Below are 27,066 nucleotides of genomic sequence, written 5' to 3'. Positions count from 1 at the left end.
AAAATGTCCCTGCAATGGTGACAATCAGAGAACATTTTCTAGAATTTATTGACATTGATGATACTACAGGAGCTGGTATGACAAATGTGCTTCTTAAAAAGCTGGAAGGTACAGAAATTGCAATAGCTGACATGAGAGGTCAGGGCTACAATAATGGGGCCAACATGAGAGGAAAGAACAGAGGAATGCAGACATGGATCCAAGAGTTAGACCCGCAAGCTTTTTTTGTCCCGTGCAGTTCTCATTCATTGAATTTGGTGGTCAGTGAAGCAGCATCAGTTTCTAGTGAGACTGCTGAATTTTTTAATGTAATTCAGAGCATCTATGTATTTTTCTCTGCATCAACTCATCGATGGCAAATTTTGAAGCAACATCTGGGAACATCCTCTCTGACACTGAAACCACTGAGTGCCACATGATGGGAAAGTCAAGTGGAGGCGATAAAGCCTATCAAACACCAAATCGGGAAGATAAACAATGCCATAGTTTATAGGATAATGCTATGACAGGAACTGTTCGTGGAAGAACAGTAGCAGAGGGAAATGGAATCACCAGAAACATACATAACTTAACATTTCTGTGTGGCTTACTATTATGGCATGACATACTGTTTGAAATAAATGTTATAAGCAAGAGACTCCAGGGTGTTGACCTTGATATATCTGGAGCAATGGAACAACTGGACAAGCAAAGTCATACCTACAGCTTTACCGGCCTAATGACGGATTTCAAAACATTCTGAAGAGTGCACAGAAGTTGGCAGAAGAACTTCACACTGAAGCTATTTTCCCACCCATTCAAGAATACAAGAGTCACCGAAGAAGAAGACATTTTGATTACCAGGCACAGGATAATCCCATAAGAGACTCCAAACAACAATTCAAAGTTGAATTCTTTAACCAGGTACTAGACTGTGCAATACAGTCAATTGAAGAACGTTTCATGCAGCTCCAGGAACACAGCAGTATATTTCAAAAGTTGTATGATATTCCAAAACTCCTCACTATACCTAAATAAGACCTACACCAGCAATGCAGGGCACTAGAGACAGTGTTGACACATGATGGCCTGCGCGATATTGATGCGCATGGTTTAGGTGATGAACTGAAAGCCCTTTCAAGATACATTTCAGCAGGATCAACTCCAAAGGCTGTTCTGGAATATATATGCACAAAAAAGACGATCACCCTCTTTCCAAATGCTTTTGTTGCTCTGTGCATACTTTTAACACTTCCTGTTACAGTTGGCAGTGGAGAACGCAGTTTCTCCAAGCTGAAGTTAATAAAAACACATCTACACTCCACAATGACGCAGGAGAGGCTGGTCGGCCTTGCAACCATCTCAGTAGAGCATAAGCTGGCCCAGACTATGGACCTTCAGGAGGCAGTTCAAATCTTTGCAACCAAGAAGGCACGGAAACCACCACTTTGATTATTCAAACAGATAAAAATGCCAGTGTTTACTATGCAGACAAGAAAAATTACATTTGCTGTTCAGGCGTTTGAAAGTTAAGTGTTACTTAAAAATTTTGAACCAGGCATTTTAAGTTGTTAGTTCTCCTTTATTGGAGTAGGTAGCAGAGCAGTAGCATGAGAGGAGTAGAACAGGAAGAAGGCAGAATTGAGACGGGGGCATGGGGCGTCATTTGAGCTCCCCGCCTCAGGTGCCAAAGTGTTGTGGGCCGGCCCTGACTCCTTTAGTTAATTCGGATTAATTTTACTGAGTGTCCCCATGTAGACAAGCCCTCAGTATCTATCAGGGAGGGAATACTAGCTTTAGGTCAGGTTGCAGTAGCCAGTAAGTGAGTTTCATTAATGGGCTATGAAGATGTAGTCCCTGACCAAAGGAATTGTGGCTGCTATGGGTGTATATCCTCAAATCTCCCTCTGAGCTCCCCAGTTCACTATAGGAATAATAACAGCATCACTACTAAGATACACAAGTGCCAAAGAAGGATCTGATTCAGGGAATCCTCAGACCTCAGCTTGGAGCCTTCTCACTCAGAAAAGACATTTGTCAACACCCTGGCCAGAACTCTTCACAACAGGCCAGCAAAACTCTATAGCAAACAGCAGTTGATGGCTTTAGAATGAATCTATTACTGATCAAACAGCCAGGACAGCTTAGCAAATAGATTGATATTGGGAGGCTGTGTTTGCACACTTTTACACAACTAATGGGACACTGGGTTTATCCATACTAGGATGCAGAAGAGAATAAATGGTTCCTGTTAATTTTTTCTAGCTTCCTTTGCCTCTTTTTCACATTTTTTTCAACTCATAACATTGTAAAAGCTACAGTTACCCACCAGCTAAGTGGAATGTCAAATATTCCTCCTGAGTGTGTTTGGCTCATTAGTGAGACATTCCTACACCATCACCCCAGTGTCACAATGCATCCAGACTGGCTGAACTAGGATCCGAACTTTCTCTCTTTGAAACAATGGATATTTGATTGGGATTTAATAGTGACATGTAAAAAAAAGTTACAAGAGGAGAAGAAACAAATATAAAATATGTAAAAGAAGGAACTTAATAAAGTAGCAGGACTGATAAATAAGACAGGAAAATCAGTCTAATTAGACTGTAACGATTTACCTGTTTTCAAGGTAATAATTGTACCTGTACTAAACAAACTTTATCCTGAGCCATGGTACCCTACTGAGATTACCTTGGCTGGATCAGACAATTGACAGAATAAGTTTTTTTCTCGTTTGGGGATGATTTTGGTTTTGTGCCTGTTGGGAAAGAAGGCACAGAGCCTCTGAATAGGGGAATCCTGGGAGTTCTCTTATCTATAAAAGCCCTGAGAATTCCACAGGAAGGTTAATTGAATCCAAGGGTTGGCTCAGGAAGTACAGACATCTAGGGAGATGTCACCCTAAGTCACTCATGTGCTGGGAGGATAGCAAACCTGTCCTTGTGTAGCATTGTTAGAGAATTCTTCTTTGGCTTTTGTTGCTTTCATGTATTAATTTGGGTTCCTGTTAAAAACCCCACATATTTTTTTGTTAAACCAACAAGCTGAATGAATAGCCTCTGGTCCTTTGGAATATCACCTTCTGGAGTCATGTGCTTCTGTCTTCCACAACGTGGAAGATATTCCAGACCATTTCTGCTGCATCCCAGATTTTTGAGCAAGAGTCCAGGTGGTTGGGGGAAGTGACAGGCACATGGCCTGAATCTAGCTGTCAAAGGAAGCAGTGCCCTCTTTTCCACCTCTGTGGCAAACATTACTTGATTGTAAATGCAGTCATTTCTGCTTGGGCACAGAGAGACCCTGTACTGTCAAGCACACTTTGTTTCAGAGCCCACAAGAGTCCCTGCTCCAAATAGGTCATTATATAATGGCTTTTTTCTATTGCCTATTTCCTATTGGTATTTTCCTATTGCCAACGGGTCCAGGAGAATACTGTATGTTGTAATTTAGTGCATTGTTTGCCCAATGTAGTCGCTCTCAGACGCATCTCATCAGAGTGGGACTAACTCATCCACTCAATTTGTCCAGGTTCTAGTATTATCTGTGTAAAAATACTGAACATTAACAAACTGGCCTCTAGTTTCCCTGAGGGGCTGTGACCATTTCTCAAAACGGAGTTCTACTGCTGTATAATCAGAGTACTCTCCTCTCCAGACCATACACCTCTCTAAGCACCTGCATCACAACCTCACCCGTTTTCCAGAGCTGCCGGGAGCAGCTGAGAAATTTGCTCAGCACAGCTCAAATTTAAAGTTGAACTGCAAGGCACAAAGCAAGCCTATCCCTTCTCTATGATGGAGAAAGATTATTGGGTGCATTTTTATTTTTAATTCTGCCTGATTATTGTGTCCTCCCTTCACTCTCTTTCTCTGGAGGACATAAATAATGATGTCACAAAATTGCATTTCTCCTCCACCCAGCAAAGAACAAAGAAGCTTATCAGCATTCAGCAAAGCAATGGAAGTTAGGAGCTAGCATCCTTGGGACAGTTTTTAAAATAATTTATATAGAAACAGTCAAGGGCAAAACCAGTTTTGCACTCCACCTTCACCTCGGCTCTTCTAGTACTTGAAAATTCACTAGATCTGTATCTCACCTAGGTAAGAGAGATTTCAGAGTAGCAGCCGTGTTAATCTGTATCTACAAAAAGAACAGGAGTATTTGTGGCACCCTAGAGACTAACAAATTTATTTGAGCATAAGCTTTCATGGGCTACAGCCCACTTCATCAGATCATAGAATGGAACATATAGTGAGGAGATATATATACACATACAGCGAACATAAAAAGGTGGGAGTTGTCCTACCAACTCTAAGAGGCTAATTAATTGGTAGGACAAATCCCACTTTTTCATGTTCTTTGCTTGTGTGTGTGTATATATATATATATATATATATATATATATATATATATATCTCCTCACTATATGTTCCATTCTATGCATCTGATGAAGTGGGCTGTAGCCCACAAAAGCTTATGCTCAAATAAATTTGTTAGTCTCTAGGTAAGAGAGAATTTCTAAGCCAGATTGTGATTGCATTTTTGTTTTCTGTTTGGAACTTACAAACTCTAATATAAATGAAAAAACACACCCATTGCAGGTTAGCAACAAATTTGTCATTATTATTCTACTTACATACTCAGGGTGGCAGCTGCCTTCCCATGATTTTAGGTAGACATTTAGAATAGCTCATTCGTTCTTTACAAAGAGACACCAACCACCAATGCATATATTTCCTTCAGACTGGTTTACATAGACCCGTGGCTCTTTCCAGCCCCTTTCCACGCATATATGGATTTAGTTTGTAAACTCTGGAGGTTAGGGACCACCTTTTAATTCAATGTTTGTAGAGTGCCTAGCACAATGGGGTCCCAATCCTTGACTGAGGCCTCTGGATGCTGCCACAATACAGATAATAAATAATAATGCATGATGAAAATTACATAATTCCCGGATCCTATACTATAGACCTGCTTAAATTAACCCACCCATCTTCACACACTACCATTTGGGGGCATTGTAGTTGGCCAGGCTTCGCTGATACACCAGAGTAGATTTTTGCTAGTGCACATTCCTAAAGGCTGTGTTTGGTGACATGAAGATAGTAACATTGTCTGGGGTGTGTTGGTTGATTGGTTTTTTGCAGTATTGGGAGAGGAGACATAACTTTTTTTTCTTTACCCTTTTTAGTATCTCTTGGCAGAGAGCTGATTATCCTCTATACTTTGTGATTCCTTTTTCCAGCATTTCTTTTTTGAAAGTTCCAATGTATTTCCAATAAATAAATATAACACTGTGAAAAGCTTAGTTTCCCAGAAAATTTGCAGCCCTTTGGGTATAGACCTCAAACCCCTGAGCGCTGCGCCATCCCGTTCCTTCTACACCTCTAGCCAACCTCCCCCGCACACACTCTCATGACCTACAGCTTGCACTGCCTGCAGTACGTGGTCTCCCCTAGGAAAATCATCCTCATGGGGCTCGTGTTGTGTACGCTTCCAGCCTGGAGTCCTGTGCCAGGCCTTCGCGTGAAACTAGATAAGAGCAATATGAAGTGCTAGGGATCTGGAGACCAGGAGCAGCAAAAAAAAAAAAAAAAAAAAAATCTCCCTTCTTTGTGTCTGGTATAAATAACTATTTCCTGGTCACTCCTGATTTTCTTTTCTCATCAGACGTTTAGTGGTAAATAATAGGGTAAGAGTAATTTACATGCTTGGAGTTAACATGCCACAAATCTATAACGAATGCTTTTTCGGAGCATTTCAGCTGTGTAACTCCCATTAAGTCTTATGGGGAAAGCCCCATGGGACCCTTTAATCATAGGTATGTGTTCTCATTACTGATCCCCCAGGGCTTGTACATCAAGGAGGGAGACATGCCAGTTAGCTAGGTATGTGTAAGGTTTGCCTGGATGAAGCATTCTTCTACTTACTGTTGTTCCCGCTTCAATCGCTCTCTCTTTATTGTTTAACTGTCATTTTGCTCTGCTATTCATCCACTGAGATGACCCCTCCTCACAGATATTCCTGTCCCCTTTGTGCTCACCGCTCTTTGGCTGGATTTTGGCAATTGCAGGTAAAAGTCGAGAACCAGTATGACTTCCAGGACATGGCCAGCATGGTTGCCATGGCAAAAACCTACGCCACCACCGAGGCGTTCATCGACTCCAAGTACGACATCCGAATCCAGAAAATCGGCAGCAATTACAAAGCTTACATGTGAGTGTGTGCTCTCATGGCTGGGCTGGGGCCGGGGCGGTGGGGCGAAGGCTGTAATTGGAAAGAGACATTTTTATGAATGTGGTTTAATTAGTGTCTGCTTTGGTCAGGAATAGGTGGGTTATTTAAGTTCTTTGAAGAATAGCCCTGGTGTGCTTTCACCTCTTCCCCATGCTGATCCCTCTGCCCACAGATAGCTGCTCACCTTCAGTGCCTTGTTCCCAGGCTGTAAATCTATCTGTACCTGTCTTCAAGCTCAGCCTTGGACAGGTACCAGGAGATAAGCTTTATTCCCCTATCATTGCAGTAACTTGCTTTCTAAAAGGTCCCATCTCTTCTGACCATATATAGACAAATCCTCCATCTCTCAGCACCCTCTAGTGGGAACAGTCACCACAATCTTTCCATTTCAAGTGAAATATTAAAAATAAAGGGGTGGCCTACGTTACCTCATTGCATGCCCCACTTTGGCATGAGTCAGAGCCAATCCATGGAGTTTTACAGTGTGACTGACCCACAGCTACCCTCCTTCAGCCCCCTGACCCAGGAAATTACTTATGCCGCTGCCATGAGGTAACACCATCACAGTAAGAAACTGCCACTGAAAGGGTGTGGTGCTAGATTATTAGTATTTTGTCATTTCTTATTAGTTATTATTATTTGTATTGCGGTAACGCCCAGGAACCCTAGTCATATGGACCCCGTCGTACTAGGCACTGTATAAACACAGAACAAAAAGAGAATCTCTGCCCCTGAGAACTTACTATCTAAGTATAAGACAAGAGACGCAAGTGGGACAGACAGACTGATGGAGGAGTAGACTGGATGCAATGAGCAACACTGGTCAGTCAGCATGGTAGGCAGTGATCTCAGCGCACCAGCTGCCTAACCAGGCTCAAGTTTTTTGTAGAGATTCTGGCAAAGGAGAGTTTGGAGGAGGAATTTGGAGGTGGATAATGTATTAGTTTTGCAGGTGTTTACGGGGAGCACTTCCCATGTGTGTGGGACAGCATGGGAAAAAGCACAAAGGTGCTTGTTTGAACAGTTAGCAAGTGGGCAAAGAAGGCTGGCATCCTGGAGCAATCAGAAGTGGGAGCTGACGTCTCTAATTAGAGGGGTTAATATGGGCATACAGCATAAAGGGTAGGTGAGGACTGCGGGGGCTGCATAGATCAACACAGAACATTACATGCTGGAAGTATAGTCTCCCCAGCGGCAACTCCAGAATGAAGAGAGGCACCACTGAGTTCCATTCCATTTCTGGCCCCCTTCCCAACTAAGACCGTGTACATACCTCACAATTGCTAATTTGTTTGTCACTATGACTGTAGGAATAGTGATAAGGGTCAGAAAAGTAGCAGCTAGTAAATTCACTGTATGCTCCTGGCAGAAATTAAAAAAGCACCTATCCCAAGCTCTAGTAAAGTTTGACGTCAATTAAAAATAAAGTCATATAAGTAAATAAAACAGTTCATTTCTCCTCACCCCAACCCAACTGACCAAGAAAAGGCAAATAATCTGGCTAATCCAGAAGTACCAGCCCTTCTCAAACTGCAGAATTCTAGATAAGTATTTGGGTCTGGCAGCATGCGCTTAAGGGCATCAGATAGATGAAACATTGTCATACATTACTTAGCACCAGCATTATTGTTAATCTAGGATTTGTGTTCCCAAAACCCCAGGCTGGAGCCCCAGTGCTAACACAGTTACATGAGACAGACAATTGTATGTGCCAATTTACTTTGCAACTAGAACTGCTCAAAATCCCTGACCAGAATCCTAGCAGAGAGGCAATTAAATAAATCAGAGAGAGATCTGGCCACTCTTTTCATGTCTGGGACGTCATGGGACACACAATTACTTAGTGGGAAGACAATGAGAAAAAATTAGTTTTAAATCTGACCCAGTCTATAATATTGCAATCACCTAATTTTTCTAGCAGTGATGTCTCAGGAAAAGCCTGAGTCAAATGACTCAGAAAAGAGGTTTAAAATGTTCTTTAAAATTCCCTACCACACTGACCTACCTTATGTAATCAGGGAGCAGAAACGATACCGTGACAAATGTGAACAATCACATTAATAGCCCATCCCACACGGGAGCAAATTTGCAAGCAATTGTTTGCTAAATAAAATTGTTTCCCATGAAACATTTGTCGAACAGTTACAAATAGGGAAGAAATCAATGAAAATCAAAGCCAGTTCATGAAGAGAGAAAAAGGCCAAATTCATTGAATGGATTGTTTGCTACAAAAGTTCCTTTGTCCTATTCATGGAGCCACTACTGGAAACGAGTTTGGGATATCTGCACAGCCAGTCTCTGTTACTGATTGTTCCCTATGAAAGGTATCTGGTAATGGAGTTTATCCCAGTGCCAGACTGAAAATAGACTTTTTCTATGGGATAAACAAGCCCATTGTATGTCATATGAGAGAGGTGAAGGCATCCAGCCACTGACAATCGTGGCCCTTGAAAGTATTTCAAGTTGGGCTCTCAAAAATGAAGGCATCCAAAATCACTGGGCTCTCTGGAACATCTTGGCCTTTAAGTTTGAGAATACCAGTGTCTGCTGTCAGTCAGAAAGAGGACTCTCTTGGTCTGAGTGCAATGGAATCAGTCCCCGTGTTTTCATACTGCCTCCCACACATGCAAAAACTCAAAAGTTCACTTCCTCCTGACTGAGGATTGTGTACACAGTTCTCTCTGGAATTTGTCTACTCTTCTCCCTCTGTCAAACCCTGGATGCATACCACAGGGTGACTAGCTCATCCCTCCACACCTCAGATGCAAGTATACTTCCAATCCATGACTGAGTGACTGAGTTCAGATTCCCACTGACTTCGGTGGGGTTACTCCAGATTTACACGGACGGTGAACACCTGTTTAGCCTATAACTAAAGCCATGCTGAAAACAAGAGATAAATAGCCAAGTGGCACATGTCTATAATTCCACTGAATGGGTTTGGGTGACCCCATAATGGTGGTGAACCAGATAAAACTCAAATGATAATTGTGCATCAGGGAAAACAACTGAAAGAAGTGGCAAAGTGGGGTGGGATGTTTACCGTGTTTTTTAAGGCTTGCAACCTGAGGGTCGCATTGGACTGCGAGCTGCTTCTGAGTATCCCAGGTTGGTAGGAGCAGTTGCCAAGAATACACCTTGCCCTCTGCACTTAACAAGAGGGTTGTACCCTTTTCTGTTAGACCTCACTCCTGATGTTCGTGCTCTTGTCCTCTTGCAGTTGAATGGCTGCCATGGAGCCAGAAACTGAGCTACAGTAGAATGGAATGGCCCAATTATGAAGTGGTGGTGCACACAGTGAGCATATTACACCAGTGCTTCATGATTCACATTGTCTAGTAGTTCATTTGCAGGTTAAATTTAAGGTGTTGGCCTTGACCTATAAAGCCCTACATGCTCTGGGTCCCTTTTATTCGAGAGGCCACTTTTATTTGTTTGACCGCCATGGCAGTTAGGGGATTGGAGGCATTCAAGCCAAGAGCCTCTGGTATAAACAGTAGAGGTCTGGTGGCAGGGCCTTCTCAACGAGGAGCCCTTGGTTCTCAAATTCACTTTCTACCTTGGTTTGCCAAAGCCTTAATTTGGTGCCATGCTGCAAGACTGACCTGCTCTCCCATGCTGGGAAGGGAGTGGATTTCATGAAGGTGTGGTGGAGCTTATGTTAATGGTCAGGACGGCTTTTGAGAAAGTCTCTTTTTAAGATGGTTTGGATGTATTTTATATTTAACTGAAACTTTTACTATGTTCTACATGAAGCATCTGGACTAGAACATCAGATTGGGTCAAACAAACAAATAGATCAACCAACCACTGCAGCAAAGCTGCACTCTCCGGAGCTCCCCCACATGGAATTTCCATGTATTACACCATAGTATAGCTGCTTTTTCGATGGGGTATCTGTTTACATATTCCAATTACTTCTTTTCAATGCTGATATTCCATCATTGTGTTACTAATCTGAATCTGGGAGTTCTCATCACTGATGAGATTTTGGATGTCATCAATCACTACAGGGCAATTTTCTGAACCCACGTATTACAAATAAAGAGCCATTCCTACTGAAAAGCTGGGAAACACAACCCCAGAAAGGAGCATAACTTAGGGAGACAGAAAGAAAGAGAGGCTGAGAGTTGAACACTGTCCTTCGGTAATGGAAAAGGCTCAGAAACCTCAAAGAGGGAGGATTCTGTTGCTTAAAGAAAAGGTCAGGAAGGTGAATGGTTTTGATAACAGGACAGGAGGGTTTGTGTTTGTGATTACCAGTAGTACAGCATGTGATAATATCGTACAAATAATACAGCACTTTCCTCCCCAGATACTAGTCTAAACCATACTCAGGAATCACTTCACCCCTTTCTGAGATGGATCCCAGGAGCCATTTAACAGTTTGCAGCACCAGTACATATTAGGTTAGAGCAGAAAAGGAAGAAGGAGGCCACATCTATTTGAAACATTTATCAGGAAATTTTAGGTGGGCAAAATGTAACGACCCAACTTTGAATTTAGCCTGGACACCAGATTTAACACCTCTGCTCTTGTGAAAAGTGCCCTGTGATTTTTAATGACCAAAAATGATCAAGACTTTTCTACATTTCATTGAAAAGATTATGTCAGCAGCAATCAGCATCTCCCAGCACCATGCTGCTACATTGGCTCATGACTGGTGCAGAAAAAAGAGTGCCACTCACTGAATCACCATGCATGCTTTCTGCAGCATAGGAATGTTTCATAGGTGTATCAAACACACTGATGGGATAATATCTTACAACTAATACAGCATTTCCTCCCCAGATACTAGTCGAACCCATACTCAGGAATCCTGTGAGATCTGGCAGAACTACAGCACTAGGTGCTGTCATTGCAGGCTGTGTAAAGTCTGCCTTCTTCCTAAGTGCAAAGAAATGAACTAGCCCGGCACTTGACAGACGAGTACAGAGCTCAGAATTTGCCAGCAGCAGCATCTTCTGTTGAAATTCACAGCCAGTTACAAGGAAGGAGATTTGGAGCATTTTACAACTCTAAAAAACCTTTGGGAGAAGTTGGCGGGTGGGTCCTAGAGCAGGTGGGCCCTTGAGATTAAAAAAGAGGGCACAGACAGTCAGACTTTCCAGGCCACCACTACAATAGAAGCCAACCTCAGAGATAAGTTCATATCTGACTTCTATGGATCTTTTCAGTCACATCTTTGCCAGGAGAATTACATATGCTTAGATTCTACAATGCAGAGCATAAGGTTAATTATCCCAGAGGTGTTTTACAGTCATCTCAGCTTTTCAGGATCTGATGTCTAAAAGGAGAAAAGTGTTCACAAGGCCACTACACATCACCCACCCAGCTGCAGACAAAAGATGCATTGAGGTTCTTAGTTCCTTGCTCCTAGTTTGAGTCTTTCATTTACTGGATGATCAGAATTTGTTGGGAGCACTGGGGACTGTAGGACTGGAAAGGACACCCTGCTGAATCACCCATGTTCCCCACACACACTGAGTAGGGTGTGAAAACTGCCTCTTTGGAGGGGTTAGTTTGTCATCCTGTGATTGGTTTGTTTTCCCAGGAGGACATCCATCTCTGGGAACTGGAAGGCAAATACAGGTTCTGCCATGCTGGAGCAGATCGCAATGACAGAGAGGTAAGAAAGAGAAGGGGCTTTCAAAAAAGAAAGAACAACGCTGATACTGAAGCTGCAGCATGACTTAAGCACATGCTTAAAGTTAAGGGTGCTTAAGTGCTTTGCTGAATAGGGGTGAATGTAAGCACATGCTTAAATACTTTGCTGAATTGGGGCAAAAATAAGGGGTTGACAGTGCTGGCTAAATCCAGATATTATGGTGACAAATCGAATGCAAATTTAACTCCTCTACAAACACATGCATAAGTATATACAGGTTGGCCACTGTGCTCATTTCTAACCTACAGCACCTCTGCTATTCCTATCCTGATTGTCCTGTGCATCTGAGTGCTCACCAGGAACAGCCTCTGCTATTCCACCTCTGGGCATCTGAAAATTCTGCCGCTCAGAAGAAAAGGTGGTTGATATGGACAAATGTCCATTAATAAACTTGGTGAGACCACCAGCCCCATTTCATTTGTGTCTTAGCCTGGATTTTGAACCCAGACACCCTCAAGCCTCCCTCCAGACTATACGTGGCTCCCAAGAAGCTGCCCTGTGGTACACGACCAGCATCCAGTTGCCGCTGCACATGAGTGGGCCTTGCAGTGCTTAGTGCATTAGCATGGGCATCCTGCTTGATTCACAGAGTTAATCCCCAGTGTAAACAGTGCATTTCTGCTGCCTTCCTCCTCCATACCAACCCAGGGTGGGAAAGAGCCTGCATACTGGAGTGAATTTATTGTGCCTTTACAAGTTTCATAACTGTACAGATGATGGGGGCTGAAATAGCCTCCTATTCCAGAGAAGAGCAACAAAACTTATTAAAAGGTCCAGATAATATGACCTACGAGAGAAGACTGAAAAAACTGGGTTTGTTTAGTGTGGGGAAGAGAAGTCTGAGACGGGACATGATAACAGGTTTCAAGTAAAAGCAATAAGTTGTTACAAGGAGAAGAGAGAAAAATTGTTCTTTTTAACCTCTGAGGATAGGACAAGAAGCAATGAGCTTAAATTGCAGCAAGGGAGATTTAGGTTGGACATTAGGAAAATCTTTCTAACTGTCAGAGTGGTTAAGCACTAAAATAAATTGCCTAGGGAGGTTGTAGAATCTCCATTATTGGAGATTTTTAAGAGCAGGTTAGACAAACATGTCAGGGATGGTCTGGATAATACTTAGTGTTGCCATGAATGCAGGGGACTGGACTAGATAACCTCTCGAGGTCCCTTCCAATTCTATGATTCTATGATTACCTCCTCAGATGGGGGGGGGTGTCTGCGCTTTGTCACCTCATAGAGGCAGGGAGTGACAAGGAAGGATTTATTAGTTGTATATACCATTTTCTTGCCCCACCCTTATATGGCCTTGTGTTCTTGTAAGTTCATCATTAGATCATGAAGATCAAACTATAGGTGCTCTGGTTGCCTTCAAGATCATAGGCTCTTTTCTCCTTCTCCATTAGGTCTGCATAGGTAGCTGTGAGATCCTCAGTGTTCTCCTGTTTCAATTTCCACCCAGTGTGAGAGTCCTGCTTGCAGATCTTCTGCTTTGAGATTTTTTGTATTGAAATGGTCAGGACCACCGCACAGCTGCACAGAAAGAAAACAAGCAAAACTCATTCCCTCTCCTGTTCCAATGTATGGACAGCTGAGGGAGCATAGTCGCATCATAATGCATCTCTTGTCATTCCCTCTCCTCTTCCAGTGCAGAGACAGCTGAGGGGGCACCCTATCGTACATGGCCTCTTGCTCCTGCCAGCTCATGTTCCCATGCTAGGACAGCTGGAAGCAGGGGCTCCCATTATATAGCTCCTCCTACTCTCACTTGGACACAGCAGCATATATTCAACAGAAGGGAAATACTTGGAAAGCAGTAATATTAAATGGATATAGGAGTGATTGGGAACAGCTTGCAGGGTGGTGATGTAGAGGAAACATGAAAAAACCTGTGCAGTTTGGGGCTGTATATTCAGAGACATCATGTCACAGAACAGAGAAGTAATAGCCACTCACTATAGAGCTCCACTGTGGCTCTCCACACCTACAACATGCCAACTGCCAGGCATCTCAGCATCAGAAAGTTGTCAATGAGGTGGGGGTGGGGGAATTCAGGGAAGAGCAATAAAAAATTCAGGGACTTTCTTCTGAGGAAAGATAAAATGAACTAAACATTTACAGCTTGGCTAAGTGATACATAAGTGGGGGAGATTTGAGTTGTGTGAATACCAGTGAGAGAGAGAAATGATTTCAGGTGGTTCGAGGGGATATAAGTAGGAGTAGGGAGTTGATATGCAATGAAGGAAAACGTAGGCGTTCATCATGCAAGATCTCCTATTTCCTCCATCGCCTGTAGAATAGAGGGAGGGGAAGTCTCATCATCGTAATTCTGAGTTTCTGTGAAGAGCGTTCTATGCAATTCCAGAGGCAGAGGGTCATCATCATCATCATCATCATGTTCCCATTACGCCTCTGGCATGTAGGGCAGTGACAAAGTTCCTCAGCTTCTGTCTGTTTCTGGCAAGTCTTTCAATGGTTCCTCAGCTGTGCCTCAGGTTTTTCAGCTCAGCTTCCGCAGCTCTTCACCATGTTATTTTCAGGTGGCCTCATTTTTGCTTGCCTTCAGGTGTCCATCTTATTGCTACTCTGGTGATGGAATCAGTTTCCATGTGAAGCACATGGCCAATCTGTCTCCAACACCTCCTGGCAATGATGGTGCTCAGATCCTCTTGGCTACAGTGGGTCAATAGATCTTGGTTTGAGATTGTTCTGAGCCACAGGATACAAAGGATTTTTCTGAGGCAGGTTGTATGGAATGAAAACAGTTTGGACATGTCGTACGTTGTCATTCCCCTGCATTCTGCACTATAAAGTAGCATTGAAAGTACGCAGCTCTGATAAATCCTGAGTTTGGTTTTGGTGTTGTATTTTGATGATTTCCAGACTGTATTTAAGCTCCTGAAGGTGTTCCTGGCTTTATTGATTTTGTTCCGGATGTCCTGGCTTGTTCCACCATCCTGGCTGATGGTGCTGTCCAAGTATGTGAATGTACATTGGTGAGAACATAATCCTCTATCTGTACTGGTGATGGTGAGGCAATATTAAAGGTCACGATATCTGTCTTATTGCGATTGAATAAGGCAGAGGGTGGGGGGGTCTATATTTGGTGGGAGGCTGAGAAAGTTGGCACCCTACTAGCATGGAGACCTTCTTTTAATCCTTGAGCAGCCAGATAATTCCCAGCCATGTGTCTGTATGGATTCTGCAGGTACAGACTCTGGGCGGACTCCTGCGCCGAGATGTTTGGAGGCCTCGATATTTGTGCTGTCAAAGCTGTCCACAGCAAAGACGGGAAGGACTATATCATTGAGGTGAGAGCTTGACTGACTGAGTTCTCGTCTCCTTCATCCGAGTACGTCCACAAACACAAACCCTCCCGTGCATGCTGACATGCTCAGACAGCCAGACATACTCTAAGTACACGCTTTGCCACTTGACCCAGTGATTTTCTCCTCATGGTGACCAGCATCATTTCTACTAATGTGCCCAAGCAAGAACTAACTGTGACTTGCAACCAAATTGCCAGATTCATGCAAATGGGCTCCTGGGTCGATATTAAGATTAGGAGTCAAACTCAGGAGTCCGTCACAAGCAGGGTGCATGTCACATAGGAACCGATGATGAACTGGGTGGAACTAGCGCTGTAGGGAAGAGGACTATAAGTAGCATAAATGAGCCTCATTGTCTTCATCAGACCCTGGATGCACCCCTTAAAATGGTTTGCCTAGGCTTGACTTTATTGAGCTAACAGATAAGCAAGACAAGCCCCCAAGAGAGTTTGTGGGTTCCAGTCACATTAGCTGTACAAGCTGTGGTTGAGAAGACAAGCATTCAAAGTGATACCTCCCATGCCAAGGAGTTGAACAGGGGACTGGGACGGGTAACATGATCTGGGTCATTGGAACAGGACGGGTCATGAAAAGCTGGTGGGAAAATCAAATTGGAAACTCAAGAGCCACTCCGGGTGTGACCAAATCTGGCAGTGAGCTAGTGTCCTCTGCTCCATGTGATGCTATTGGAAGTGAGGCTCAGCATCTGACCTGCTGTGAACTCCATCAACACAGCTCAGGCAGAGGAAGATGAGCAAAGCTGGCCTGCAGTTTCGTTCAAGGGTGCTGACACATTTGAAAGCTATGTGTGGGAGAGCACTCCCACCCACTGAGGCTTGGGACGCTGATGAGAACCACATGAGCCTTACGGTGACTGCACATTCCAGTCTTGTGCATCTCCTCCTCAGGGACCAGAGACCTGTCAGAGGTCATGTAATACAAGTGCTCTGCCATCAATGAAAACATTAGCCTGCTTTTTCCAAATGGCAAGGGGGATGCTGCTGTCATTCTGACTCCTCTATGTAAGTTGTCAGCAGCTTTTGGTAGAGCTGCTCCTCTTCAAACTGCACCCCAGAATAGAGCCTTTTAAACTCAACATACTTCAGTCTGTGTGTGTGTGTGTGTGTGTGTGAGGGAAGGTAAGAAGGTACACACACCTGCCTGTTTGAATGCATGGGTGCCTGTGTGTACACACACACCTTCCTGTGTGGTTTTGTATGTGGGGTGGGGAGTTTGACCCATCTGCCTTTCTGTGAGTATATATGACCATGTGTATGTGTACATGTCTGCCTCAGTGTGTGGGGGAGGAGGGGAGGATTGCACACCGGCTTCTGTGTATGACCTCGGGATGGGAAGAGGTTGCATACCTACTTCCATATTTGTGTCACTGAGTCGAGGGCATGCCCGTAGACTTACACCCATTACCACATTGCACACACACACAGAAACGCACACCTGCACACGCATTACACCATGATTCTACACTGAACAAAACACATGGGGTGAGGTCAGCTGTTACCAATCAGAGGAGCCACGCTGATTTCAACTGAGCTAAGCCAAATTACACCAGCTGAGGCTCTGGCCCAGAGATTCTGCTATGCCAGGGGTTCAGCAGGAGTTCAGATACCAGACTGATGGGCACTGTATGGGAACATTAATGGAATAGAATAGAACAAAGCAAAGCAGGCACATTTTCCACTTTATGCCAGTTCTGAGAGAGAAGCTGAGAAGTACTGTAATTACTTTCCCCTAGTCCAGTTCCTTGAGTGAGCTTTTTTTTGGCCAGAAGCTGGTAGGTTGGTTGTTTTGTGTTTTGTTTTGTTGGGCATGGAAGGGAGGGGTGACAGCTCAATCAGCTGCATTTCACTTTGTAAGAAGGAAAATTTGCAGTGAAATTTTGCAAGAAATGACTCCAAAATTCGCTGAATAAATAAAAGGTAAAGATTGCACCATGGTATGGAACCAAGGAATGAATTTTCACAAAGTGAAAACTGTTCCCTGAGAAACACTCACAAAATGAAAGACAGCCAGATCTGTGTCTTGTGAGACTTGTCGCCATTGCTTATGGCCAACAGGGGCTCAGATTAGGAGAGAGGAGGTTGAGCGCAGGAAAGGAGGATTATGTCATCCAGAAATCGGAAGTAATTAATATAAATTTATCTTCAACCTGTTTCTATACCTTTATTATTAGCTGAGCTCTCCATCTTTATTTGCCACATGGCTTTGGGGTAGTTTTGTGGTACTTTAAGGCATCAAGTCACTTCCCTTGATTTCAGCACTCTTCACTCACGTAGAGCAGTGCTGACTTTGATTCAGCATACTTGTATTTCTTTCTCTACACTAAAGGGCTTTGTCCCTGAGTCTGGCATTTTCAGAAAGGCTCAGCACCCCCAACTGAGGCCACGTTTTCAGAAGAGTTCACTCCTCTTTAGGCACCTGGAGGAGTGGTCAGATTTTCAGTGTTGCTCAGTGCACTGGGCAGGGGTGGCTCCAGGCACCAGCGCAGCAAGCGCATGCCTGGGGCGGCAAGCCGCAGGGTGCAGCCTGCCAGTTGCTGTGAGGGCAGCAGGCAGGCGGCTTTTGGCAGCGCGCCTGCGGGAGGTCTGCCAGTCCCGCAGCTTCGGCCGTGGGGACGCCGATGGCGCAGCACCAGCGGACCTCCCGCAGGCATGCCGCCAAAGCCACCTGACCAGCGGACCACCTGCAGGTGCACCGCCGAAAGCCACCTGACTGCCGTGCTGGGGGTGACAGAAAACATAGAGCCGCCCCTGGCACTGGGTGCCTGTTGGGGGTTGTGCACTTGAAAATCTGGCCCGTTTGTAATCTAAAATAACTCCACAATGATGAGTCATTTTACAGATGGCAGGGGGTGGGGGTGAGTAAAATGATCCACGAAACTAAAGAGTAATCAAAATTGGATTGACTTCATGTTTTTTATTCTTTTCTCATGGCCAGCAGTGCCACATCTATTGTTATCATACAGCTCTGTGGATCTAGCCACACACACTACAAGGACTCTACTGCTCTGTGTGATGGCCTGTCCAGCCTTTCACTATTGTCATATCGCTCCCTTTGATCTGTCGAATCATCTGTTTCCTTCCTTCCCTCCAATCACCCAACACCTCGACACTCGCACATGAGAACATGGAATAACAAACCCAACCTCCAGCTCTTGGCGTAAGATAGAAGGCGGGGAAGGGGTTTTCCTGGATCTCTTCTCTGCCTTGCCGCCTTCCGTTCCCTCGGAGATATCTTATCGAGCAACAGCAGCTGTGTCAGGAGACAGCCACTGACCTTGGGCAACTACAAAGGCAGGGTTTGTGTGTGCTGACATCTTCCCCTCTCCCTCAGCTGTTCTTTGGTCTCATTCTCGGGAAGAGATGAGAGGGAAATGTTGGTATTTCATATATTTCATCTGGGTGGTTTATCTCAGCATTCTGGGGCCAGATTCTGATCTTGGCACCTGTATAACTCTGGAGTAGCTGCACTGACCCAACTAAGAGCATCATTTGGCCCAGAAAAACTGTGTCCTTTCTTATCAGCTTCATCCTCCCCATGCCTTAGTCAGTGATAACCCAGTGTTTGGGCTCCTTCAGTCAATACCACAGAAGTGAGCTGAGTCAGAAATTACAAAATAAGACATAGAGACAACTTAATGCCTGATGTTGCTCCATGACTTTGATGGGCCTAAAACAGGATTAATTTAGCCCTGGATGTCTCTGTAAATGATACCCTGTCCTTTCACTTCAGCCAGCATATCACATACTGCTGCAGTAATGATGGGAAATAATTCCCAAACTGAAGAGATGAGAGGGTTGGGTTTTTTTTCAATATAGACCTGTTACACTACACAATTATTTACATCCAGAGTTAGTGAGTGAGCAGATTACTTCACTGGAGAAGGGCTTGTTAAAGAGAACAGTGGCACCATCTAGTGGTCATAAACCATCCCTTTCACAGTAAATTAACAAGGTAAATGCAGTTGACATGGCTCTGTCCTTTCCTACATACAAGCTGGTGCCAGAATTGCCAAATGAAAAAGGGATGCCTCGCGGAGCTACATGCTAGCAAGACCCCCCTAACAGAAGTCAAGTTAGATTTCAAGTCCAATGTTTTATAATTCTCCCAGCCAGTCTGCTGCCACACCTTTATGGCAGCCAAACCCAGCTATGGACCCTAAGAAGCCTGTTCTACAAAGAAGCAGAGGAGATGACAGCAGATTTGAACATTTAACATATTTATCTGAGCCCCCTTCCATTTAACCTGCTCCACACATATCCTAGACCAGGGGTGGCCAGCCTGAGCCTGAAAAGGAGCCAAAATTTACCAATGTACATTGCCAAAGAGCCACAGTAATACGTCAGCAGCCCCCCCCATCCATTCTCCAGCCTCAGTGCCTCCCGCCTGCCAGCAGCCCCCATCAAGCAGTGCCTACTCCCCCCTTTATCAGCTGTTTCACATTGGCAGGAGGCTATGGGAGGGGTGGGGGAGGAGCGAGGGTTTGGTAGGGGAAGGGTTAGGGGCCTTGGGGCAAGCGGTGGAGTGAGGCAGGGCTTGGGGTTGAGCAGTGAGCACCCCCCACAACACTGGAAAGTCAGCATCTGTAGCTCCAGCCCTGGAATTAGTGCCTAGGTAAGGAGCCACATATTAACCTCTGAAGAACTGCATGCGGCTCAGGAGATACAAGTTAACCACCCCCGTCCTAGACCATAAATCAAGAAATCAGTCCTCTTCTCATCTGATTTTCAAAATTAAAGCTGTCCACAAGCATAGCGTCTGGTTTTTATATAAGCTCATAAGTAACAAAACTAAGGCGAGTTGAACAGTTACTCCATTAATAAGTCACCTCTGCGTCACATGGACAGACTGGAACCATCTGTTGATGAAATGATTTCACAAACGGACTTCCTTAAACCTAACTATAGAAATGTGTGTAAAACGTTCTGGTTAATAATAATAATACTTAGCTCTTACAGAGTGCTTTTCATCAGATTTCAAAGCACTTTACAAAGAAGGTCACTAGCCCCACTTTATAGCTAGGGAAACTGAGGCACGGGGGTGTGACTTGCCCGAGGTCACCCAGCCAGCCAGTGGCAGAGCTAGGAATAGAGTCCTAGTCCAGACTGTATGCTTGGAGCTCTAGTGGGGCAGACTTGAGGTTGCAATTGTTACCTGTGTGTGTCAGTGCCTTATCTGACAAATGCAAACTTTAATGCTGCATTTCCTGGATTTCTAAAAAGACACTAAAATTCTGGTAGGTTAATAAGCACCCCCAACTGAACCTTAGTTTCACCATAATGAGCTGCCTTGTATGGGACTTGGTTAATGTTTGTAAAGCTGTTGGGATATGACAAACAACTTTGATAATTATGGTGGTGTACAGCTGTGGGTCTCAACCGTTTTAAGACTGTGGATCCCTTCAAACCTTTGCTTCCTCACCTTCCCTGTGGTAATTATAGTGCGTGTTTACATGGCAAAGTAATGTTGGCACTGCGTAAAGGAGACCAGCTGAGAGGAAGTTTACTTCCATGGCATGGGTGCTGCTGTTTGGAGACATCCCATCTATTTTGTGCCTGTGTTGTTTATTTCCTTATTTCCTGTAGAGCCTTGCATTGCTTAATACCAGCTTTTCTGTGGTTGCCTCTAGTCCCCCCTTGCTCTAATCTGCACAGGTCTCTTTGAGGTTTGTTTCCTTTCTCCTTTATACCTGGAACCCTTCCTGTCAGAGCGTCATCCACAAATATCACCACAGTTGAACACCAGAGAAACACCCATCAATGAAAGACACACAATCAGCCTCTCTGGCTGTAGGAAGAATCTAGTTTGTGTGTGTGTTTGATCAAAAAAAAGTCTCCAGAATCCTTTATCAAGCCTAGGCCTGGGCTCCAACTGGCAGGAGGCATCATTTCTCAAAAACTGAGATATGTGCCAGCCATTGTGATAGGCAGCTCTCTCCACTTCAGGATGTGTGCGAATGATGGGAATAATTGCCTGGGGATGTAGTAACACAGCTTGGCATCAGATTGAGTGTCTAGACCTGCCTCTGCCACTAGAAAGCCACCTTACTAGCTGTCCTTTTCTCTCTTTGTGCAGGTGATGGATAGCTCAATGCCCCTGATAGGGGAGCACGTGGAGGAGGACACACAGCTCGTAGCTGATCTGGTTGTCTCCAAAATGACTCAGCTTCTTGTGACTGCAGGATCTATCCCCTCACCTCCAAGGCCTTGGGTAAGAGTGGACGGAGTCATTCAGAAAAGTGCTGCTTTCTCAATGCCCCCAGGAGTGTTCGGCCAATCATGTACCTCAGTGGATTGAACGTTCCCACGCTGTTGGACAGAGATGTCACCCCATGCAAAGTATTGGATTGTTCTGCTGTTACTGTTGCAGGGGTAGCTCTTCCATAAACCCTTCATGGGTTGTCCCTGAGCAATGTCTCGCTTCATAGTACCATGGCATCACATTCTCATTCAGCTTATCCACCACATATATATACCCTGGGCCCTTTTGGCTGGGTACAGACTGTGTGACCAAGACTACAAACTATAAAGAGAAGCATCATCAGAGACAAACATTGGAGAACAGTTTGGCGAGAGGTGGACTCAGGGATGGAGAGTGGGCAAGGGAATGGCAGCAGAAAGGGCAAGTGTAGGAGCATCTTCTGCTCACAAATGTCCAAGCAGTATGGGGCAGCTGTTGCTATGGTGACTCAGGTTGGATGGCATGATGGCAGGCAGTAACATGCTGAGCTAGGCTCTCTTCTAGGTGATAGCAGTGTGCTGATGTACTGTGGACTGGGGAGGAGGGTGATAGAATCAGTTTAAAGACACAGCATCAAATAACTTCAATAAAGAGCAGTCCAACCAACCGATGCTAGGGAGAGTCTGGCAAGATTGTAACTCTGTCCCTCCAGGGGGAATTAAGCCTGAGAGCTTCTGCAGGGTTTATAAAAAAAAAACCTATCTCCCATCTCTGCCCACAAAGAACGGGCAGATTGTTAGCTGGACCCCAACAATACATGCCTCGGTAACCTATAAAGCCAAACAATGTGGCTTGTTCACTGCTGATGGAGCCCCTGCTACTCTTAGCGTCTCTGCTCCCATGAGTGAATACTAACACAAGTTCTGTGTGCCCGTTGAGGAGACTCTAGGACTCTTTATAGTTTGGCTGCAACTTTCCATCCCAGCTTGACAGATTAGCAATCCCCACAACTGAGTTTATTCCCACCTTTGCCTCTCTGGTAAAATCTGGTGCATCCCAACAGGAGCCAGTGAGGCTTTCTGCCACTCTTAGGCCCTTGTCTAATGGCATCCCTGCTTCTTCAGAGAGACCGTAGGTCTCAGCCACCAGTCCCCCAAAAGAAGACCCGGCTAATGTTGCTGTTCATCAGAACCCAGCATTTCGGCTTTTAAACTGACCAGTAGGCCTCATGTTTAGTGAGCCCGCCTCACTACACACTCACCCGAGGCTGAGTACTGAACCCATCTTATTTTAGAGCAACATTTGCCAATGGCAGTTTCAAATGAGCAAACTGCACCAGGGCACAGCATGCCAGGGTTGAGATAAAAATATCTGTGAATGCGAGTACCGTTTTTAAGACTATAGCAGGAACTCAGGGAGGAGAGATTGGAGAAGAGTCAAGGCAGTAAAGTATTAAGTAAGACTTTCATTTTAATAATACCCCTTCCTCATTTTCCCAGAAGCTGTCAGTTGGTTCTTTATGTAGGGAGGAACCCCTGTTGGACGGACTGTTAGATGGAATTAAAGATGCATTATTAACGGTCTTTTGGGGGAAAGAGAAAAACTTAGTTAAGATGGTCTGGAGCGGTTGCTGCTAAAGTCCATTCCTCCTTTGTTTAAGACAAAACAAGACAATCACACAACAGAGGAGAAAAAAGAACAGTAAAGATAGAAAATGCAGCTTCTGTGCCTGGTGTTGCCTTTCCCTTGCACCCTTGCCGCTGGAGAAACACAGGCACAGCACATGGTCTGATCAGTCACGCTGAGATCTGGCAAACTATAGCAGTCTTGGTCTCTTTAAAGTATTGCTTGTGGCTGCCTCTCCGGTCCCAGGCTCATAACAGTGTTGTGAAAGGAGGACATGTCTTGGCTGGCTAAGCCAGATGCTTATTAGACAGAAAACGGAAAGGAAAGAGCAGAAATAAGGTGAGGAAAGAAAAAGAAACACAGTGGAGGGGCAACAGCAGGAACCCAAGTCTCACATCCCAGGTATTGTTCGGGATTTGGCTGAAGCTGGTGGCAATGTCACTTGGTTCCCTCTCTTTGACCCGGTGTAGTCAGGCTGCCTTTCAGGAACAGGATAACAAAGGCCCAACGGTATCATGGTGGATCCCAGGAGACAGTGGGAGTGGCAGCCACAGTGACAAAGCTCAATCCTTCCAGCCCACGCATCCGGCCCCTGTCCATTTAATAACTCCGAGATGAACAATGTCCAAGATGAGTTGGCAACCACCTCCCAATAACATTAACCAATTAAAACACATTTCAGTGATTTCAACTATAAACATTTCTTCTCATTTCTAGATTTGTTTAGCTCCTTGTCTTGCCAACCCATGACTTTGCCAGGAGCCTTGAAGGCCCCTTAACAGTTCTTTTAACCTAAACAATCCAGTTTGGACCTCTGGCTCCAACTTTGCTGACTTTCGTAAATAATTTCATGTAACAGGCCGAGTTGGACTCTTATTACCTTGGACAGCTTAGAGTACAGGCCTCTGCACAACAGTCCCATGTTGTTTAAACTGTTTATTAATTATCAAAAAAGGAGAGTGAGCCGATAGATAGCTAAATTAGAGAAGACTGGGAGGAACTTCAGCAAGACCTAATCAAGCTAGGTGAATGAGAAACACAATGGCAAATGAAATTCAGTGTTGATAAATGCAAATTAATGCATATTCGAGGAGAAAATTTAAACTACTTGTTTTAAATTAAACTGTATCAACTCAGCTGGTCTCACGGTAGGCAGCTCAATGAAAACCTCTGCTGAGTGCACAGCTGCAGGCAAAAAAATCAAACAAGTTGTTAGGAAATGGGATGGTGAACAACATGGAGACTATTCTAATGCCTTTGTACAAATCAGTGGTGCGCCCTTATCTGGATAGTTCGCAGTATTAATCACCCCATCTGAACAATGGATAGTGCACAACTACAGGGGGCTCAGAAAAGGGTGGCGAGAAAGATCCAGGGCCTGGAAACACTCTCCTGGGAAGAGAGACTGAAATGATGAGCTTGTTCACTTTAGAAAGGAGACAAATAAGAGGTGACGTAGTAAAACTATATACAATAATAGTCTAGAGAAGGTAGATTAGGAACATCTTTTCTCCCTGTCTCTTAGGAATTCAATGAAATTAAAAGGTGGGAAACCAATAAAAGGAAATAACTAGACTGTGGTATTCACTGCCACAGAAAGTCATTGAGACCAAGAACTTAACAAGATTGAAAAATGGATTGGACATTATAGGATGTCAGGAATTTCCAGAGTTATAATTGACAATCCATGTGGAAGGGATATTAAACCTCATGGCTTAAGGCAATTTCTAACGATTAGAAATCAGGATGAGACCTGATAACTCCACACCTGTTAGGTTTAGTGTGAGGTTCTTACATACATCTACCTCTGAAGCATCTGGTGCTGGCCACTGGGCTAGATGGGCCTTACATTTGATCAAGTCTGGTAATTCTTCTGTTGGTAAACTCACTTTTAAAAAATGTAACTCTACAGTCATTCGCTTCTAGCTAACAGTTGCCATGCTCTTTCCTACTCAGTTCTCCATCATAATACCATGGAACCTTACAGGCCTTATGCTGCAGTGGCAGAGTGTGTGTTGAAAACACAACATTCAAAGTTCTTTCTGTCGTCCCTAGTTCTCCTTTTAACATGTTCTGATGACTGTAATGATTTTTTTCCAGCCACAACAAATCCAGCCTCAGTCAATGAAATCACAGATGCAGCCTCAGCCTGGACCCCAGCTTGGACAACCGTCCCAACCACGGCCACCTCCTCAAGGTACTGTACTCTAGGACCTCTGGCAAAGGAAACCTAGAGAGTTCATTTTGGAATCTGATTCAAACTGTACAGAGGAATCTCTTCACCCATCACTGAAATTGCAGCCAGCGCTGTGATGAAATACAGTGACTGTTCAACAGTGCACAGTAACATTACACAACAGTTCAGAAAAGGCAGTCAAGAAGAATAGCATCTCCAGTGGAAAACGCAGGTAGAATTGAGCTCAGCTCAGCAGACTGTAATTGCCCAAGCTGGAATTTGGCCAAGACATTGGGGTAACACTTTTATTCATGCACAAGAATACATGAGCTCTTTAAAGGCTATTAGCTTTACTCTTTGAAACTGTGTATAAAACATTAAGGGACATGTCTGTCTATTTTCACTTGCTAGGAGCATCGTTTTATGTGGCTTTAGGGTGGCAGAAAAGTCAGGCTTTGCTCTGAGGGTCTCTCATCCCAAAATGCTGACGCATCCACCCACTGATCATGTTATAAAATAGAAGCATGGATGGTGATGTGGCATACAAGCACCTCATCATAACTATCCAGGGAAGGTGCTGTTGACTCAAACTTCCATTTTCTGTGGGCAGAGCTAGTTCTCCCATTGATTCCAACCTTCCACCCCAACAATTCAGGCTCCCACACAAGACACATCAAGGACAAGAAATGGTGACAATCACATGGAGAACTAAGGCACGCTGAGACAGCTCTACACGGGAGAAGGATGGCAGGGTTTCCTTGGTGTTAAGAAGGCAAAGAACTGTACAGCAGCAACTCCATAGATGTGGGCATGTTGCCACTGACCAACAGGTTAATGGCATCCAGTGTCCATAACAAATATTTTTCCTTAGGTCTCTGCATGGAGCGAGTCTGAAATGTTTCTCCTTTCACTAGAGGCCGTTCCCCCATGCAGCTGCTTGTTTAATGTGTCTTGTGCACCTCTGTGTCCATGTTCCCTGCAGGGGGTCCACGCCAACCTCAGGGATCTCAGCCTCCGCGGACTGGAGCACCTCCACAACAACGGCTCTCTCCTCAGGGCCAGCAGCCCCTGAGTCCCCAGTCTAGCTCACCTCAGCAGCAGAGGTCTCCTGGATCCCCCCAGCTAACACGATCTTCCACTGGGACCTCCCCAGTCCAGGCCTCCAAGCCAGGCATCTTCCCACCACAGCAGCCTAGACCCCCTGCCCAAGGACGGGCTCCTGCTCAACAAGGCCTTGGTGAAACACCCAAGCAGCAGGCCTCCCCACATCCACACCTGAAGTAGGTGCCCTTTAAGTTAACAGATTTGTAGATCTGAAAAAGATGTCTTTAAAAGTGTCTTGACTTAGTAGACAGGCCAAGGCGCTCTGATCCCTTGTTGCCAGGCAACAGCATTCTTCAAGACTCAGGGCTGGGTAACAGTGACTTAATTGGTACAAGTGCCCCTGTGCTGATGCTCTCCATGGAATTGGCCTTGGCAGATCCTTGGGCCATACGTATTTTTTTCAGAGAGAGTGAGAGGTCCTTTGCATCTCTGAGATTTCACATTCTCTCTCTCACACACACACATTCTTTCTCCTTGCCCGCCCCTGCAAGGCACAGCTGCCATCCTCCCAGTCAAGGAAACACCATGACTGTCCTGTCATTGGCCAGATGGCTTAATGTGAATCACACCTTCACTCTCCCCTGGGGTTAGGCTCTGCACAAACCTTTGTTGCGCCAAATTTCCAAGCATTTGTAGCGAGGCTGGGAGCACTACTATAAAGAGGGATCCAGATGGCCACTGCTGTGCTAAGCACCATGTCAGAACAAAGCATGTGGTGCTCAAAATCCAGATTGCCACTAGAGCTCCCTGTG

The 27,066-nt window shown here is 44.7% G+C and overlaps 1 protein-coding gene across 2 annotated transcripts in view; it reads left to right on the top strand.

Annotated features, from left to right (window-relative positions):
* The window catches only part of SYN3 (synapsin III), a 300,237-nt gene that overhangs the window by 265,953 nt on the left and 7,218 nt on the right, over positions 1-27,066 (top strand). For both annotated transcript variants that reach the window (XM_030545198.1, XM_030545196.1), the window contains 6 exons: positions 6,053-6,195; positions 11,771-11,845; positions 15,090-15,192; positions 21,304-21,438; positions 25,135-25,231; positions 26,193-26,490. In XM_030545198.1, coding sequence (XP_030401058.1) covers positions 6,053-6,195; positions 11,771-11,845; positions 15,090-15,192; positions 21,304-21,438; positions 25,135-25,231; positions 26,193-26,490 — 851 coding nt within the window. The remainder of the gene's footprint in view (positions 1-6,052; positions 6,196-11,770; positions 11,846-15,089; positions 15,193-21,303; positions 21,439-25,134; positions 25,232-26,192; positions 26,491-27,066) is intronic.

Source organism: Gopherus evgoodei, chromosome 1 (assembly GCF_007399415.2).
Source record: "Gopherus evgoodei ecotype Sinaloan lineage chromosome 1, rGopEvg1_v1.p, whole genome shotgun sequence".
Taxonomy (NCBI): Eukaryota; Metazoa; Chordata; order Testudines; family Testudinidae; genus Gopherus; species Gopherus evgoodei.
Note: the sequence above shows the minus strand (reverse complement) of the source record. Positions and strands in the feature narration are given on the sequence as shown.